Genomic DNA, 20366 nt, shown 5'->3' with positions numbered 1-20366 from the left:
ACATGGACCAGACTTATCATTTACCTATGATAGTCGTTAAGATTGATCGTACGAACCAGCCTATGCTTCTAGGCCGTAGTTGGCTACAACATATCGCTTTTGACTGGAAATCTATTTTTATTTGTAATTTTAATAGCCTATCAGGCAGTGTTAAATCTAAGGGTGGTGAACCTAACCTAACCCTAGGTAAGGCCGATGAGCCTAAAGTCGTTTCTGGTTTGAAACAAAAGTATGCCTCTGTGTTCAAAGGAGGTCCTGGTGAAATTAAGGATGTTGAGGCACGTATTGTGTTAAAAGAGGATGCTGTGCCAAAATTTTGTAAATATCGCCCTGTTCCTTACGCGTTGCGTAAATCAGTAGAAGATGAGATTGATAGGATGATTGCTGAAGGTATTGCTTATCCCGTTACCAGCTCTCAGTGGGCTACTCCTATTGTGGTGATTCAGAAGAAAAGTGGGGTGCGACTCTGCGGGGACTTTAAAGTAACCCTTAATCAAGTGATCCAGTCGGAACACTATCCCTTGCCTCAACCGGAGGACATTTTTGCTACTCTAGCAGGTTGTAGCTGGTTTTCAGTTTTGGACTTGGAGGCAGCGTATCTCCAACTTCCTGTGGCGGAGGAGTCCCAACCACTCTTGACTCTAACTACGCACAAAGGCTTAGTGCGTTTGCGACGTCTGCCGTATGGTTTGTCTTCGGCTCCGGCTCTCTTTCAAGCGGCCATGGACAAAATTATTGGTGGCCTACCTGGGTCAGTGGCATATTTGGATGACGTACTGGTGGGTGGATCTTCGCAAGAGGAAGCGTTGTCACGCTTGGAGAGTGTTCTTCAACGTCTTCAAAGTTATGGAGTCAAGGTAAATGATTCTAAATGTAAATTCTTACAGCCGTCAGTACAGTACCTAGGCTACTGTTTGTCGTCCAAAGGGATCAGCCCGCAGGAGGGTATCTTAGAGGCGATTCGGAACGCACCTGAGCCAACTTCAAAGGAAGAGTTAAGAGCCTATGTAGGCCTTATAAATTATTATGGGAAGTTTATTTGCCATCTTTCAGACAAACTTAGCTGTTTTTACGATCTACTTCGTAAGGATGCACCGTGGGTATGGTCATCCCAATGTTCTTCTGTTTTTCAAGAAAGTAAGACATGGGTATTGTCTTCAGATGTCTTAGTTCATTATGATGTAAATAGACCATTAGTTTTGACTTGTGACGCAAGTCCACGAGGTGTTGGTGCCGTGCTTTCGCACCTTATTGATGGAGTAGAGAGGCCTATTGCCTTCGCATCGAAATCCTTGAGTGCTAGTGAAAGAAATTATTCACAGTTGCATAGAGAAGATTTGGCTCTTGTTTTTGGAGTAAAAAAATTCCATAAATATATTTACGGTAGGAAAAATGTCGTGTTACAGACTGACCATGCTCCTTTAGTGACAATCTTTGGAAATAAGCGGGGAGTTCCCTGTGTCGCCGCTGCGCGTCTTCAACGATGGGCCCTGATCCTCTCCGCCTACAGTTTTGAAGTAAAGTACCGCCGTGGCTTGGACTTGCCACATGCGGACGCTCTTTCGAGATTACCGTTACCTGATGACGACCAATTGGAGCTGGATTCCAACTACATCTCTCATGTTTCTTCCCTGGTAGAGGCCTTTGACTGTTTCAAATTGGTGAGTGATCTCAATCCTATTACTGCTAAGGATATCGCTCGACTTACTGATACTGATCCTGTTTTGACAAAGGTCAGAGATTTCATTTGGCATGGGTGGCGTGATAGTCAAGATTCTGAGCTGGTTGCTTATTTTCGAAGAAGGGATGAGTTGTCCGTGGAGAACCAGTGTGTTTTATGGGGTAGTCGAGTAGAGGTGCCAGAGAAACTGAGGAGTGCCGTTATCCAATTGCTGCATGATCAGCATCCCGGAATAAATAGGATGAAAATGTTAGACCGAAGCTTTGTTTGGTGGCCGGGGATTGATAAAACCATTGAAGAGACTGTTCTCTCATGTCATGTGTGTCAGTGTACAAGGAATGCTGTGGCTAAGGTGCCATTATGTCAGTGGCCTAGAGCTTCAAGTAGGTGGCAGCGCATCCACGTGGATTATGCGGAAGACCCACTAACAAGACAACAAATGCTCATAGTTGTTAAAAGTTTTAGCAAATGGCTAGAAGTGTTTATCATGAAATCTACTACATCGTTTAAAACCATTGAAAAACTGCGTACGCTGTTTGCGTCTTTTGGCCTACCTGAAGAATTGGTCAGTGATAATGGTCCCAATTTTGCTAGTGGGGAATTCAGAGAATTTCTGAGCAACAACGGTATTAAGTTTACGCTCTCACCTCCTTACCATCCTGCCTCGAATGGGGCTGCAGAAAGATTTGTACAGGAAGTCAAGAAGAACCTTAAAAGACAGGTTATGGCTAGTGGTTCTGAGACCATTTCTTTACAACATAAATTGGATAATTTCCTCTTTGCATTTCGCAACACACCCAGTACTGTCACTGGTGTTACCCCTGCGGAATTGTTCCTTCAATGGAAACCGAGAACTAAGTTGACAATGCTTAAACCCTGTTTATTGTCAGCCATTGATAAGAAGAGGGAGGCGCAGAAGGAAGCAGCCGATAACCATCGGGGAAGTTTCAGATCCTTTGTGGAGGGAGAAAAGGTGCTTGTGAAGTCAGTACGGCAGGAGATCATTTCTTGGATTCCTGGGAGAATTTTGGAGCGGAAAAGTCCGTCTACTTATGTGGTGAGCGTCCTGGGAGGTAAAATACGTTTCTGCCACGCTGATCATTTGAGATCTAGTAAGTTGACTGAGGAAGAGGAAGTTACAGTCAATAGCCCAGTAGTGCAATCTCCGATCAAATCCCCTGAGAACAAGTCTGCTGTGGGAATACAAACTCCGCCAGAGCGATCACCTCGTGTCATGGAAACTCGGAATACATCACCAAGACAACAACGGAGTGTAGGCCTACCTAAGTCTCCAGCTACGCACACTACAGACGAGCATCCCGAAGTGCAGCCCAGCCAGCAGTGCAGCCCGCCGCCACTTCGGAGATCTCAAAGGACTGTGCAAAAGCCGAAGCGGCTCGACCTTTAAGTTAAAAGGCCGAGTTAGAGAGAGAGAAGATTTTATGTTTATTTATTTGAAGAAGGAAAGTTTATTTAGTGTTATTGAAATATTTTGTGAAGCTTAGAAACAAAAAAAAAATTGTAAAGAAGAAAAGAAAAAAAGAATTGTTAATTTGGCTTAGCCTAGAAGAAAAAGGTTAGGCCGATAGAGAAGAGTTTTATTTTAAGTTTGGGCGAGTGTAATATATAAGGCTATATTACATTGCCAGAGGAATATTGAGTTTGTGTGTGTGGTTGGCTGCACTGCTGAGTGACGTCACCGACGAGGAACGATGGCACGAAGCGGAGTGGAACGTCAGTCGGAGTTAACATGCTATGTAGTAAGTTGTCCCTAGTATCGGGTTCTTTTAACTTATTAATTTACAAGTACAGTTATTACATTTTTATTATTTTAAAATTAACAGCCACAGCTGTAAATGACTTACACCACTCCCTAGCCCTCATGTACTACAACGCTCACGGTGGAGAAAGACCCTGTGCGATAGGAATGTCCACACAGTGCTCACCTTTCTGGCTCTTTGCTCATCACAAGTATTTTTCTGGCACAACATACTACAGCTGAAAGTGCACGGTTGTGCCATAAGTGTGTTTCTATCTTACTTCTCTGTGGTTAAGCTCAATTTTATTAGTTTTCAAAAATATCGTAAGCCCAAATACAACCGAAGGTCTGTGGAAACATTGGACGACTTCATTTTATAACTGGTCTTTCAGATGATGCTAAATCACTGATTTGGTTTAGTTACCTCCTTCAATTGAAATAAAACTGAATTAAGTCAAAACAGTTAACAAACCAACAGAGGCGGATTTGAAGATTCCCCCCCCCCCCTCCAACCGTGTACGCTTTTCTTGCGGCAGGTCGACGCCAAATCACAGTGGTCAAATAACTATAATAAGTGCCGTCTGCCTCAACTCACCTGTCTTTTACCAGTAGGCCTACACAGTAGCTGAATCTCCCCACTAGCTTTTGACTTACCGGTATCTTATTCTCATTACTATACTATTCTTATTATTTTTTAATTGCATACTAACTCATTAGTAATTAATTACCAAAGCCACGATAATAATTTTAAATATGAAAGTAAACAAGGTTTAATAACGACATTTTAAACATTTTAAGTAAAATGAAGTTTTGATTAAATTATCATAGCCTACTTTGTAACATTGTTTTACAACAGATAAATCCTAAACACAGTACTATTTTATTTTATTGGAGTGGGAATGGAATCAAATGGTTAATAGTAAAAAAAGTAGGCTACTGTATAGTTTGATTCGAGGTATTTAATTTTGTAATGCAAATTTTAGTCTATTCAAATAATAACAACTCACATGATCTGGAATAAAAAAAAACGTCTTTAATATTCAAAATACATACAGTATAATTATTCCCTATCTCAATTCTGTACTAAAAGGTTTCAAGACAGCTGGCTGTTTATTTCGTTTCCTAACCTCAAAACTTCACTTCAAACACCTGATCACTGCAGTGACATCATAAACATGTCAACAAAACAGTGGATACCATACCTAATATATTGCTTGCATCAGTACAAGTAAGTGTTGCCTTGATCAGTAACTCGCGAGAAAATGAGTCATCACGCCACTTTGCTGTGTGTTAGTGGAGGTTGAATGTGGAAAGGTTTGATCATTACAGTACGTCTAATTTTCAACCTTCGACTCTTCTAGTTATAAAGTTCATTTTTTATTTTAGCTAAATATATTTTTGAAATTTCAAACAAAAAAAAACATACTAAAACACAATCTAAAATTTGCGGTCCTTAAAAATCTGCCGCCCTAGGCTGCAGTCCCTTCAGCCCACCCCTCCCAAATCTGCCACTGCTAAACATAATAACTTAAACCTCATAACTTTCCAAAATTCTTAAACATCTCAAATCATTCTCCAAGAAGGGTGTCTTACCTGAGTGTTGTACCCTCGACCACAACATAGGAGATCACAGGAGTCAGGTCCTGTAGAAGTCTTGTTGCACTCTCGACCTTGTGTGCCTGGGATCCCTTTCACAGGGTCTTGTACGCAGTAGTTTGGAGACTTGTGGATGTGTACCAAATCTCCCTTTGCCACTGGTAGCCTCTTACTCTGTTTACTTTTGCGCCGTAAACGCTTCTTTCCTTTGGTTTTAACAGCTCCGGTTATTACACCTCGTGACACCTGAAAGTACTACAATGTGTAATAAAAAATATAATAGAATTGTTGTATTAAATATGTACCATATGAAGAACATTGTCGGAGATGGGCTGATGAAGTACCCCTTTTATGAGAACACCCACATCGTTCCTTTTTCAGTAAGGCTTTTGACTGTGTTGACTTTGATATTCTTTTAAACAAATTAAATTATCTTAGGTTTTTCTGGTTCACCTCTAAGTTTTTTTCTCATCCTATTTATTTACAAAACCGTAAGCAAATAGTTTTTACCTATGGAAAAATCTCTCAAGAAAAAACATTGAAATGGGGTATACCTCAGGGTTCAGTCCCTCCGGTCCCTTTGTTTATAATTTATATAAATGATTTGCCATCATATTTAAATAAAAAGTACATTTGATATGCGGATGATACCACCTTCATTCATCTCAATAGTAAGCTGATTGAGCTAGACATTACACAGTTCATCAGACAATGTTGGCTGCATCAAGGTGGTTCCATTAAAATGGATTATTACTAAATGAAGACAAAATTCAAAATATTGTATTTACATTAAAACAAGACTTCTCCGTAACTAACATGAACTATGTTCACACAGCAAAATTTTAGGGTATAGGCCTACTCATTAGAGTTATTTCATTAGAGTTATTAGAGAGTTCATTAGAGTTATCATTAGAGTTATTTCATCTGGGTCTAAAGAGTTTTGTTAAAAAAAAAAAAAAAAAAAAAAAATGTTATCAATTTGTAAATTGTTTAATAGTTATTTTTTCTTCGACTAAATAGAGTTTATTTATACTGCATAAATAAAAAAAAAAAATAATAAAATTAAAAAAAAAAAAAATAAAATAAAAATAAAAAAATGTTATTCAGCTTTTTAAATGATTGTGTTTGTCAAGAATTTCAATTTTTTAAATCATATTAGGTTTTTGTTTTATTGTAAAGAGTTTTGGGACTTCAAGATGTTTGTGATAACAGGCTAGAGAGATAAGGAGGACACACACACTGACTGATGGAAGTGATAAGAGTTTGGACTTGATTTCCCTTAGTTTAATGAGCTGCAGACAAGCCATGTCAGGCTTTTGCAGCATGGTGAAAAATGATATGTAAAAATGTGTGTTTCAATTTGTTTCAAATAAATAAAAATAAATATTGACCATCGGTTATCCTGGAAATCCCACATTGATTATCTGTCTTCAAAATTATCCTGAATAATTTTTCTTTTGAGACGCCTGAGACACCAAATTCCAAACAATTATATAAAAACCGCATACTATGCTTACTTTCAATCCATTATAACATATGTATTGATATTCTGGGGTGGATATAAAAATACTCTGGACAGCAAGATTAAAAATATTTTGAAATTACAAATAAAGGCTTTATTAAGAGTAATGAATAGATCAAATCAGAATGAGCATTGTAAAAAACTATTCATAGAATGCGAGATTCAGACTGTTCTTTATTTGTATGGTATATGATGATGTACAACCTTGGGATGCATAACAATCTGAAATTTAGCAATCACAGGTACAACACAAGAAACAAAAATGTGCTGCTTTAGAATAACATCATTTAAATAAAACCTCAAGTAGCCACAAAATATTATCTATAAAAGTCTCAATGTTTTTCAAAAGCTAATTGCAAACAGACCATTACAAGATTTTAAAAATAAGCTTTACTTATGGTTGTTGGGACACCCCTTTTTTTGGTTTGTTGGGACTGAACGATTTTTTCAGTTGTGAAGATGTCCAGTTTTAGGTGTTGTATTCTTTGTATTTTTTTTCTTTTCAGCAGTTGTAGTTTTTAATTTGTGATTGTGTCTTTTTAACTAGTCATGTAAATTTGTCAATAAATTTTTTTCAATATTAAGCAATTAACTTTAAGATAGTTTAAATTAAAAAAATACTTGTATGACCTGGCAGTTGCACTGCATTTTATGACTTTATCAATAATACCTCTGTATTTTTACGACAAATAAGGATTTATTGTTTATTTATTTATTATTACTTGGTACAGCACATATATAAAGGGTGTCCCAATAAGAACGCCGGATTTGAAATGTTAACAAACCATATATTTTCTCGCTAAATTTACAATATGAAACATGAATCTTAAAGCATAATATCTCCGATTAGTAATTGAGTATTATGTCTTGTAAGTGCCAACCTGCTAAATACTGACAAGCTCGACATCTCTTGACAAAGTTTTCCATCACTTTTTCACACACTTCCTGTTGAATTCCATTAATGGCACGAATCATTTCCTCCTTCAAGTCTTGGATTGTTTGAGGGTTATTGGCGAAAACAAGCGACTTTAAATTAATATCCCCAGTATAGAACTGAGCCAATTTATTCGAACTTATAAACCAATCTTCGGACAGATGGATCATTTGGTGCATTGTCCCGGCCGTAAATAGTTCGCAGCTTCCGTACTTGTAGTGCACTTTAACTATGACCACGCGTTGTTACGTCGTGTAGCGATTCATGACTACAAATGGGACCTAATACGGGTAACATCGCTGATAATTTGGGAATTTCCTATTGAAATACAGATAAGGATAAGACGCTCCTCAAATCCGGCGTTCTTACTGGGACACCCTTTACAATGTATTTACGATACAAAAACTGCATAAGCCTTATAAAAAGGCTTGGTTGCAGCTTTTCTTATAATACTAATTTGACTTTTCCATCCTTTACTTTGTCTTGAGTCAGTGTGAACTTTTAACTGTACAAAAAAATTGATTTCCTACTACTTAAACAGTTTAGGAATATAGCTTTTTAACATGATTATAAACATCTTTAATATTGAAAACTGTTGAAAAAATTAATTAAATTAAAAACACAAACAAGTGTAAATATGATAGAAATGTTCTTAAAATTATTTAACATGAGTATATACTTTTAGATTACAGATATTCCACAAATAAATAAATATCTAACAAGAAATAATAACAGCTGAAACGAACTTTAACATGCAATAAAACAGGGAATTTATGTTTGATTATTGTTTATTATTTTTTTTTTATTACCCTTCCCTTCACACACCTTCCAAACTGGTTTCGTCAGAAATTCTGAGGTTAGATATGGACCAACAACTACAATAGGACTGATCACCAGGCATGGACAGTTCAGAAATTGTCTGCATTGAAGGGGTTTGTATATGGAGTTCCACTATACACGAAGTTTGGCAGGTCAGAGGAGACTGCTAATCAACTGCTTTTTAACTGAGAGTACCTCCTTAAGGTAAGACAGACAACCCTTGGCAATCTGGTAAGAGGGAGCCACATTCCTGGGGAGGAACTGATTGGTCGAATACAAGCATTCATCAGGTGACTGAAGACATCAGGTTCTGACTTAGTCGCATTGGTGAGCAACAACAATCCGACATATTCAGATGAAGACCTTTGATACCTTGGCCTGTCCCTTGCAGATGACAAAGAAGATGGACCATCTTAAGCTTCAGTGAACTCTATAAGAATGCAACCCTTTGAATACAATTTGGGAGGCCAATCATTACAAGGTTATGAATAAGAGGTGCAGAGCAGGGTAAGAATCTCTGGAGACCTTTGCTGATAGCGCTGTCCCACAGCATTCTATAGCTAGAGGACTGACTGAACAAACGATATAGTAGTTCAATGGTTTGGCACCTAGTATTACACTCTCAAAAAAGATCTTTTTTACATTTGCTTTTTGTCTTTAGGTCTTTAAGGTTTTAAAGACAAACAGCACCTAAAACCTCAACACAAGTGAAGCAAAACTTCGATAGCATAGAGCCTTAGAATAAGCTCATTAACAGAGATTATTTCAATTTATTGTAACATAATGCCATACTATATGCATTTATTAAAATAATGATTGAATTTATGATTTTGACTTAAGTTTTAAAAAAAATACTGCTTCTGATTCATATACTCAACCAATAAAGAGTATTTTAAAATTATGTAAATACCTGTACAGCCTGTTGGTATTTCCTTTTCAAAGTATCACCCACTTCGGTGAAGGATGGCATTGTTTTCCAACAAGTCTTGAGTTCGCAAGAGCCAGATACGCCATGGCATCTGCATTGCATACGCATCAGGGATGCCACAACCTGAAATGAAAATAATATATTTGAATGGAGATAAGTTTTTTCCTACACAAAAGAACTAAAGTAAAGTTTACGTAGAAAAATGCAGTGCTCGATTTGCTAGGAAATGCGGCAGAACGGAGTTCCGGCACCTCTGTTTCGGAAAGATAAAAATATTGTCATAAATAGGTACAAATCACATTAAAAAGTTTCCACTCCAGGCACCTCATTTGCCCGCAGGGGGCCCATGCTTGCGTGGGTACGTGGCCTAGCGATCACGCGGACCCTAGCTCTTGCCCCCCCAGAGGGGAGGTAATTGCCCAGTGTTAGAACCGGCACTTCAGGTAGGCCACAGTTATGGACAACTGGACAAGCCAGCCTCTTTTTGGGTTGTACCCAAAGTGAGAGTACCCAGTGACATTCCTCCATCCAGGATGGTGAATGTTCAGCTCTGCTAGACTTTGGTCTCTCACCTGCCTGTGGCTGTGGTTCTTTGGGGCTTGCCCTGCCTGTAGTGTACGACTGACATTATGTGAGGCATATCCTCGGCTCTGGAAATAGCCTCTTCCTGGGAGGTGGAAAAACGGGCAAGTAAAGCAGGTAACTGCTCGGTGTTGGAATCGGCGCTGCAAGTAGGCCATAGCTATGGACGACTGGACAAGCCAGCCCCTTAGGGGAGAGTACCCAGTGACATTCCTCCATCCAGGTTGGTGGGATGTTTAGCTCTGCGAGAGGTAGAAGTGCGCCACCAATCTATCATCTGCCTGTAGCTATGATCCTTTGGGCTTCGGCCCGCTTGCTTCATGCGACCAGCATTCTGTGTGGCAAATCCTCGACTTTGGAAGTAGCCTTCCTGGAGGTGAAGTCAGGCGAGTACCCGTCAGCTCACGGGGACAATCTAGGGGAACATAACTTTCCGCAGTGTGAGGGCAACGGCTGGGCGCACTCCATCAGCCAATCCCTGTCTCTGAGACCGGAAGGTATGGTTATCTAGAGTGTGGGGGGTTTTCCCTGGAACCTCAATTGAGCAAAGGGTGTCGCCACCTTTGCTGGATAGGTTCATCCGGGTGGGATCCACTTCTATTCCTGCCTCCTTTTGGGAAACCCTGATGGCCTGGCAGTGATGTTGGGCTTGATGGGCAAACGAAGTAGATTGGGTGCTGGGTTCAAGCCCGCTGGGGGTGTTCAGGGATCTATCGCCTTTGTGACGCAAAATTCTAGGGGGGGAATAAACTAGTATTCACCTACATCAGGCTAGGCCTACCCCTAGAACCAGCCACACTCAAATTTCTTCCCCGGAGTGCTCAGAAGGAGCCGAGAAAAAATCCAGGAGTCGATATGAACTTGTCACGGCTTTGACTGATCAATTTATTTAAAATTTAATCGAATGGAGAATTTGTCGTGGGATGATTAAGATAAATTTAATACTAATATTCGTAGCTGATTGTTCATATCAGCCTACTCCCAAGACTTGGTTCTCTCGCCCGCCAAAGACAGGGTTTAGAACTCAGACGACAAGTCTCGGGGTATTAAAACGGTGAATTCATTAGAATAAACGTACGGAATAATCATTCATAGAAATTGTAATTTTGAAACTAATTGATTTAAATCAAACCAAACGATAATCACCTCTAGTCACTGGCAGGCAGGAACTGGCGGGTCTAGAATGAAGTCGGCGAAAACTAAGTTATTAAAATTTAGATAATTTGAATCGGGACTTAAAGGAAGCGAAAATGTATGATAGATTAACAATGCGTGAGATGAAAATAACGTAAAACGTGAAAAGAGCCTAACTAGTATGGTATAGCTAACCTCCGTAATAAAATCGTAGTGTCGTCGTCGTAGTCGGCGGTCAAACAGCGAAATACTCTTGTCCGGCTCAAATCCCGATTTCCTCGGCCGCGGCTTAAGCGCTCCGGTGGTGATTTTGGAAACTAGCCAACAGCTGATCGGGGATTCAGTCTAGTTATCGTCTGTCATCGTCAATCAACAAACACCAGTTTGAGGTTATGTTGTCGTTGTCGGTGATAAATACTTGTAAAATCGGTCGGTTTAACTTTGTTTGGTGAAACGGAGTGCTATTATGAATTAATATGCAGTTGTGGGTGTGTTTGTGTACTTAAATGTTATTAAATAATTAGGCCTACGTTCTTTGGCTCATAGCCGAAGCTAGGGCCAACGCATAGACCTAGGAGTAGGCTATTGTGGATCAAAATCGGGTAAGTTCTGGTGTTCATTTATTCGCAGTACGTTTTTACCCCCCTTAAAATTTTGCACCTTACATCTTGGTCACCTCTGCTTCCCAGCAACTGGGTAAGGCCTCGATCGGGTAGTGGTGGTAATGGGTGGTTGGGGTTCCCCCCACCAGCTTGCTGGTGGTCCCCTTCTTCCTGGCTTTGATGGCGGGTTTTGCCTGTCAGGGATTGGATAGGTCCCGAGTGTTGCTTGCACTAAATGCGTCAGGGCATTCCACTATGGTCCTTCAGGGTGTCGTACCTGGGGGAACCCAGGTGGAGTGGGCGCTTGACCAAGTAGTCGGTATCCCTGGTTAGGATTGAGGGGCAACCCTCTTTCAGATGGGAGTTGCCTTTGGCAGCCGATAAGCTTGATGGCCTTAAGTCATCCACCCCATGGTGTATACAGGGTTGGTGCGTAAGCTCCGGCCTACGCCATGGGGCCCGGGTTAGGTAACCAGGTACCGGGAAGTCGTCAGGGAGCTTCGGTTCTCATGACAAAAACAAATGTAAAGGCACCTCATTTTACAAATCTAGCAATGGAAAATGTTCAATTTACTTTATATTTTCCAAAGAAATTGGGAAGTTTTTTAGAATCCAAAACTCTATGATTATCAAACCCCACTTTACTCCTCATATTTGTTACCAACCTGTCTGCCTGCTTCATTGTTGTGAAGATTCATTCTAACTCTCACACTCCAGGATTTTTGGTTCTTAATCGAAAGTCCAGAGGCTTTTATCCTCTCCGGAGCATCTACAAACTTGCGGGCAAAGTTCACTCCATACTGCAAATTGTCACTGAAAGCCAACAAACGTAAACTTAGTGTCTTGTGAAATGATAGAATGTTTGAGAAAGAAGATTTGTTTGAGAAAAACATTCACTCTCTACAGTTGACATGCTGAAACTCGTTTGTTAAACAATGTTATGAAGTTTCATGATCAAGCATAGTATCAGGACCACCCCGAGTGCGAGGGGGGGAGGGTCCGGCACCCTCCTGGCCTAAAAATTCCCCTCGGGGCAGCCCTGCGATGGTATATATTTGCAATAATTAATATTTGTGTTATATTTTTATTTATAGGTAAGATGGCAAAGGCAATACAAATTTGTAAAATGATTAGTATGATCTATTCATGAATACAAATGTAATATTGCTTATGTAGAACACCACGTGAAAACCCAAAAGCTATTTTAAAAGTATCACACTAGTAGCATAATAATTATAAAAGTCAATAGCTTTTTAATGGTTCAAATCTAGACCCAGCTGTCCTTATATTGGTATTTCAATAAATAGTCTTGGTATTAAAACAACTGGGCTTTGGTCTTAGTCAGTAACCAAACTACAAAATGCATCTCTCCTTTCACTCATAGTCAGGTTAAAATATGCTACATCGCGCTCCTGTCTCAATTTGATGATTTAGTGATATATAATTCTGTATTTCTAACTAAGGATGAATTAGGGAACGACGCAAACCAATTGAAAGTCAAGATTCCAAAAGTTACTTGCAGTTTCAGAGATGCCACATCGCTCACAACTGTTACACAAATTAGCATCTGTTGCAAATTCAGTCAAACTCAACATACTCTTTGGATATGATTATTCATTTGACTGGTGTTTCTGTAACAACCAACCCTGTCTCCAGGCTTTAGACTGTATTTTAAAGTGTCATTATCAATAATGAAAGTAGAAAAATAACAGTTTTACGATCTTTTGCTATTTGTAATATTTATTTAGTTGTAATATTATTAAGTTTTTATGTAACTTTTATAGTATACAGAGTGTCCCGTAAGTAAGTACAAATATTTTAAGAACAGGTTAAATGGGTCAAAAGAAAAATGAAAGTTAGGAATAAATATTTTTTAATGCCTCGTTAGTGAGTTATCTGCCATTAGGATTATTTGTATTTTTAATTTATGTATTCAAACTATTTAAGATATCATTTTTACAGCAGAACAAATTACACGATCCTTCAGGTAGAGAACATTGTTTTTTCCAATGAAAATGTACGAGAGTGGTCTTTTAAGTGAGGGCCGGTTTCGGGTATGAATCCGTAGTTCGCTTGTACGCCGCAACGAGGCTAATCATTATTTACTGGCATCATTTGTGAACAGAATGACACAAATTTCAGCTTTGTAGCTGCCATGTATACATTGATGTGTGTTTTTATTTTTTTTTACAATCAAATCTCCTGCCATGACTGAGGTAAGGTCATTGATACGTTTTTTATAACAAATCCCATGTTTTTCTTTTGGAGAACAAATAAACTGTTGTAGTTTGCTTGTTTATGGATACAGTTTAATCAAATTTGGCAATTTTGTTGATTTCATATTAAGCTATAAAAAAATGAAAAAATAATAAATAAAACTCCTTATTACCTTCCCTGTACCAGCAAACCTAAGTAGGTACTCACTAAAATTAATGTTATTTAAATAGGAAGTATAAGGAAATATTTTAGTAGAAATCCAGCCAGGTAAATGAAAATTCAATTACTCTGCAGGTTTGCTGTGGAGGGTTTTTTTAATTTTTTAACAGCCTCACAATTTAAATTAAATTACATGTTCGTAGATAAATTTAAAAAAAAATTATCCCAAATTAGCAAAAAAGAACATGTTTCAACGATAACATTTTAATAAAGTCCCCTCGGACCCCTTTAGCTGGAGGATAGCTCCAAACCCTCCTTTGATCTTGATGTGTCCCTTTTTTCAAGTGAGTTTGCAATCCAGCCATAAGTCCAGCTTGCTATTACATTACGCCAATTTGTTTTGAGGAATGCAAAATGCAACATTGCATAGCGGGTATAAAAATAATAAATGTATATTGTAATATGGGTTGTTGTATGTTTATTATGTTTTATTTATTATTTTAATGGATATTGTATTATGTTCTAACAAAATCTACCAAATTTATTTTTTTATGGGAAGCTTTATATAATTTAACAAACAAAGAATCCTAATTATTTTCTTTCTCTTAGGAGTGGTTTTCAACCTGTAAAAATCATGCAATAAAGAAACTAGAAATCTTATTTTGAATCTGGTTTGCTTCTACAAGGATGTTATAATGATATTAAAAATGTGTTAATCATCAACTCTGTATTAAAGTACAAATTGTATATAAATATATTTACAAACAAATACTTTGTTTACGGTTTGATGTAGGTCGAATAATTTTTTTCAAAAAACAACTTTTAGTGACAAATTTAGTTTATAGAGAGACAATCTAATTAGTCGATGGTACTGAGGTTACAAATCAATCTACTGCATATCAGTCTGTCTTTCTGGTTATCAATTATTTCAATGCTGTCAATTAATCCGTAACATTAGGCCTACCTTGTCACTCAATCAACGAAATTGCTTTATTGATGTACACTTAACCGAATCCACTACAACTACACTAGCTTTGTTACATTTCACGAATTAACCCATTACCTCACGGTAGAATATGTTTTGTTGATACAGTAATTTTTTATATTTTAAATTGTATTTTTGCTCATGTCAAAACTTTTTATGGTTTTGTCAAAATGGTATTGGTTATAGTATAGTACTATACAAGACAATTAAGTTATAGGTACATTAGTTAGAAATTACCTACGCCTCATTATTTGCGTATTGCGGGAGAAATAAAAATGTACACAACAATTATTTTTGGAACTGACAATCTTTTGATCACTATAGGCAAGCACTTTATCTGCTCATAACCAAACCATGCAGCTACCTTGCCCTGCCTAGGACCAAGAGTTTCATTATTACCACTAGAAAAATAATTAAATTATTAATTAAATTATTAACAATAAGTTGTTTTCCATAACCCTGCAAAACTTACTAAAAGAATTTAATACTGGCATTTAGGATGAAATTAATATTTCCGAAAGTTAACTAAACTACTTAAGTCATCAATTTTCTATAATTTGAATTATGATTTTGCATTACACTGACCTGCAACCCCCCCATTTCCAGCCTTCTGGAGTGGTCTGTCCCTGCTTGCCAGCATCACAACTACACTCTGTCAAGTTGCCAGAACTGCAGGCTTGTGTGACAGCGTGCACTACCCCAGCACTGGTCACAGCGTAGATAAATGCAGTCTCCTTACTGCCTGCACCCATAAACATCACACATAAACATTTCCTGATAGCGGAAATCTTTCACACATGGGCAGTAGCCTATGAGAGGGGCATTTCATATTTAATGACTATTTCATTATATTATTAGACCTACATAGGTAACTATAACATAAGTATACCATTTTTACTGACAAAGTATTGTAACAATGTATTCTACTTCCTGAAATAAACATGATTTTGATTTGATTTGATTTGATCACATGCAATAGTAGGCAGCAAACCTGCATCAGACTTAGAGAATTTATATTCACCTGGTTGGGTTTGTACCAAAATTTCCAAATTTTCTATTTAAAAAACATTGATTTTCATGAATACTTAGGTTTGCTGGTACGGTACAGTGAAGAGATTAAAGTGATTTTTTATTTATTTAAATGTATTAAGCTAATTAATGTATTAAATGCTATTAAGCTTAGTGTGAAACAAACAATTTTGCCAAATTTGATAAAATATTTTCTTAAACAAGCAAACTACAACTGTTGATTTGCCCCCATGACAACATTAAAATTCCAAATTTACAGTTTTTTGGAATTTTCTTCATAACCATTAGGCGTACAACAAACAACGCTTCAAAATACTAAATTATTTTGTTTATTATGTTGTTTTAAATTCAACAAAATAGTTTAGAAAGAAATTGCAAAATTATTATTGTTACAGTAGAGTCCCGCAAACTCAGAACTCGATAACCCGGCAGTATGGATAACTCGGCCATCACCTGGCTCAGAAAATTATTAATATTTTGAGTTCAAGTTAAACATGGACTCAAGCCAGCTCAAGTAAAATCATTCACAACTCATACCAAGGATTTTTTGTACTATATATGATGACTTAATACTGACTTGTAATATAAAAAAAGGAAGGTTAAAAAGCTTTTAAATTTTATTGTCCTTATTTTTAACCCTAGTTCCCGATAACCTGGCATTTCACAAACTCTGCACCCTTCCAGTCCACATTACGCCGAGTTTGCGGGACTCTACTGTAGTTGGATTTGAATCGTTTTAGGGCACAATTTTGTTATTAGTGGTTTGATTTTTGTTTTCTTTATGTCAATTGTTTAGTTTCATCAAGACCTGGTAAATGCTACCAAAGTCGACTATTCTTCCCATTTGAAAATTATGAGCTAACCCCCCCCCCCTCCCTTACAACTCCCAAGGGCAAAATTTACAAAATTATTTATCATTATTGTAGCCCCTCATATCTAAGAAGGTTGCAGCAAACCGATTATAAGTACCTATCTCAAATAGTTAACAAGTTAATTTTCAGCCACCCCGTATGTCTGGGGGGTCAAAAGAGGGAATATCCGGTTTTTCCTCTATGAAACCCTGTTCCCATAGTTTGATAATGTTGGTTAGCCAACTTGTTTAAATAGTTGTATGTTGTAGGTTTAAACTTTTGTTCCAAATTTTATCAAATTTTTTTACTCGAGTTATTGTGCAAACGGTAGTATTTTTGGCCTCTGGGGACATCAAAATGAAAAAGTAAATCAGTCCTGGGTCTAGGGCTTACTATGAGACCTACGGGAAAATTGCTAAAATTATTAATTCCTAAAACATTTACAACACAAGATAAAGTTTAAAAATTACCGTATACTAAATGAAGTGATTCAAACATTTTAGTTGAGCCGAGCACTTGTTAAAATTATATGATTGATAGAATTGGTAAGAACATTGTAATACTAATCATAGAGTTTAAGCATTGACTTTTGGATACTGAAGTAGAATATCAATCAGATGTAGCAAATTTTTGTATTAAAAATTAAATAGTGTAATGAGCCACTCACTAAGTACAGAACTACGAACACATTCCATCCCCATGTAAAGTTTTAACCAAACCAGTGTAATGAGCCACTCACTAAGTACAGAACTACGTAGACATTCCATCCCCATGTAAAGTTTTAACCAAACCAGTGTAATGAGCCACTCACTAAGTACAGAACTACGTACACATTCCATCCCCATGTAAAGTTTTAACTAAACCAGTGTAATGAGCCACTCACTAAGTACAGAACTACGTACACATTCCATCCCCATGTAAAGTTTTAACCAAACCAGTGTAATGAGCCACTCACTAAGTACAGAACTACGTACACATTCCATCCCCATGTAAAGTTTTAACCAAACCAGTGTAATGAGCCACTCACTAAGTACAGAACTACGTACACATTCCATCCCCATGTAAAGTTTTAACCAAACCAGTGTAATGAGCCACTCACTAAGTACAGAACTACGTAGACATTCCATCCCCATGTAAAGTTTTAACCAAACCAGTGTAATGAGCCACTCACTAAGTACAGAACTACGTACACATTCCATCCCCATGTAAAGTTTTAACCAAACCAGTGTAATGAGCCACTCACTAAGTACAGAACTACGAACACATTCCATCCCCATGTAAAGTTTTAACCAAACCAGTGTAATGAGCCACTCACTAAGTACAGAACTACGTAGACATTCCATCCCCATGTAAAGTTTTAACCAAACCAGTGTAATGAGCCACTCACTAAGTACAGAACTACGTACACATTCCATCCCCATGTAAAGTTTTAACTAAACCAGTGTAATGAGCCACTCACTAAGTACAGAACTACGTACACATTCCATCCCCATGTAAAGTTTTAACCAAACCAGTGTAATGAGCCACTCACTAAGTACAGAACTACGTACACATTCCATCCCCATGTAAAGTTTTAACCAAACCAGTGTAATGAGCCACTCACTAAGTACAGAACTACGTAGACATTCCATCCCCATGTAAAGTTTTAACCAAACCAGTGTAATGAGCCACTCACTAAGTACAGAACTACGTAGACATTCCATCCCCATGTAAAGTTGAATTGAGCCACTAACAGGTTGCGCTGATAAACAACACTGATTTCTGTCGAATATGCAAACTTTTTAAGTAAGCCAAAATGACAGGACAACTTCTTATAGATCTATAGCACCTTTTATCCCACTTCAACAATCTCATTAACAAAAAGAGGTAGAAAATGAAATTCTAGACACCAGTGCCCTCTTTGATTGGTTCATTATGGATAGAAAATAGCGACAGCTAGTAAATAATAATAAATTAATAATAATAAAATAAATAAATGAATAAATAAATTATAAATAATAAATGGGATTACTAATTAATTCAATGGCGCTGCTGTCAAAACCATATTCTGTCTCATAGTTCCTGAGATAGTTCATTGACGTAAAGGATGCTACAGTTTACAATGACTTGTATTTTTAGTTTTGCTTGATTAAATACTTAGTTTATTTGAAATTGATTGAGATACTAATTTACACCACCACAAGATGTTGTTGACTCAATTTCATTCCATTAAATTTAAATCTAAAACTGTCAAGAACTTTAGCATGGAAAATGGTATGTCTAGTTCCTTCCATTTCAAAGCTTCAAGCTTTGTTAAGATTTGGTCATTTCAAGAACAAAGTATTCAGAGTAGCTAGCTTGGGTGACAAACTTATTTCAGTATATTTCAACTATTGTTAGAAGTATTCATACCTCTGTCGAGAATGTATCCGAAAACACTTTGTTCCTCAGGATTGGTCGTACAGTTCCATCTCTCGTTGCGAAACTGGAATTGGCACTCCTCTATACCACGGCGTGCACCATCGCTGACACTGCGTATGGTGCCAGGGTGAGCCATGCACACCTCAATCTGCTGAGCCACCAGTCCTGGTAGTGAGCCACATACAGCTCTAGCCTCCGCTAGCTCTGGATCCTCCCCCTCCACCACCACTCCAGGACTCTGCTGCATGGGTGGTCCTACACCCACTACACCTAGGTACCTGTAACAAACATTACAATGTACTGAGCAACTAAAATAACCACTCATTTTATAGCTTTAGGTCCTCTGGTTTCACGCTTCATGTTATTTCACTACAAAACATCTTCAATGATGCCGAAGCGGGCACGTTGTTCCACGATCCCACCCAGTTACTAGCATGTTAGGCCAGGCAACACTTGTCGGAAGCCGGTTCCGGCGCAAACGCCAAAGGTTGAATGTGAGAACACACTGTCAGGGCGAAAACTATTTGCCCCGAGCCGGCGACAATAAATACTGTGTAATGAACTCTGAATCATCAGTTATTTCTTTGAAATGGTGCTGTCAACACCTAAGAAATTGGCCGTGGTACTGTGGTTGCTCCACCACAGAAGAAAGAGGAAACACCGAGTAATGGGTTCATCCCATTCTGGAGCAACTTCATAGAGCATTTTATCCTCTATTTCTACAGCTCAGGAATGACGAAAGGAATGAAAAAGGCTGGATTGAGCGCCACACAGCTGTCCCTGGTTTTGTTCTTGTCCTTGTAAATTTCCAGAGATCTATCCTAGATTTCTGGTTTTGTTCATGAACTAAACCTATTAATAAATCCATATCTACTCATGATGGAATATAAAACTAAATTGACTTATAAAAGATAAAAACTAAATAACCACTTGTACACTGCGCTAAAATAAAGTACAACACAACCACCACCCATAAAAATTTTCGGTTGAACCAGGATGACTGAGGATTGGGGCAGGGCAGGTCCGGCTGTCCGGCGAAGTAGGGAATATCCGTAGGCTTTGCCGGAGCATTTTCCCCCCGGACCGGCTGTTTCGCCGAACCGGAACAATGCGTCATTCCCCATACCTTCCTGTGTATCTCAACGTTCGCCGGATCCGGCGTCCGGTG

The 20366-nt window shown here is 38.1% G+C and overlaps 1 protein-coding gene across 1 annotated transcript in view; it reads right to left on the bottom strand.

Moving 5' to 3' along the window:
* LOC129005601 (protein Wnt-16-like) overlaps positions 1-20366 on the bottom strand; it is a 109373-nt gene that overhangs the window by 4220 nt on the left and 84787 nt on the right. Inside the window, exons 2-6 of the mRNA XM_054434549.1 lie at positions 19190-19476; positions 15504-15660; positions 12223-12370; positions 9222-9362; positions 5034-5282 (exon numbers count right to left, since the gene is read on the bottom strand). Of these exons, the coding sequence (XP_054290524.1) occupies positions 5034-5282; positions 9222-9362; positions 12223-12370; positions 15504-15660; positions 19190-19476 (982 nt within the window). The remainder of the gene's footprint in view (positions 1-5033; positions 5283-9221; positions 9363-12222; positions 12371-15503; positions 15661-19189; positions 19477-20366) is intronic.

This window comes from Macrosteles quadrilineatus, unplaced genomic scaffold (assembly GCF_028750875.1).
Source record: "Macrosteles quadrilineatus isolate MER2022 unplaced genomic scaffold, UCM_ALF_1.0 Scaffold_24__1_contigs__length_1734639, whole genome shotgun sequence".
Lineage (NCBI taxonomy): Eukaryota > Metazoa > Arthropoda > Insecta > Hemiptera > Cicadellidae > Macrosteles > Macrosteles quadrilineatus.
Note: the sequence above shows the minus strand (reverse complement) of the source record. Positions and strands in the feature narration are given on the sequence as shown.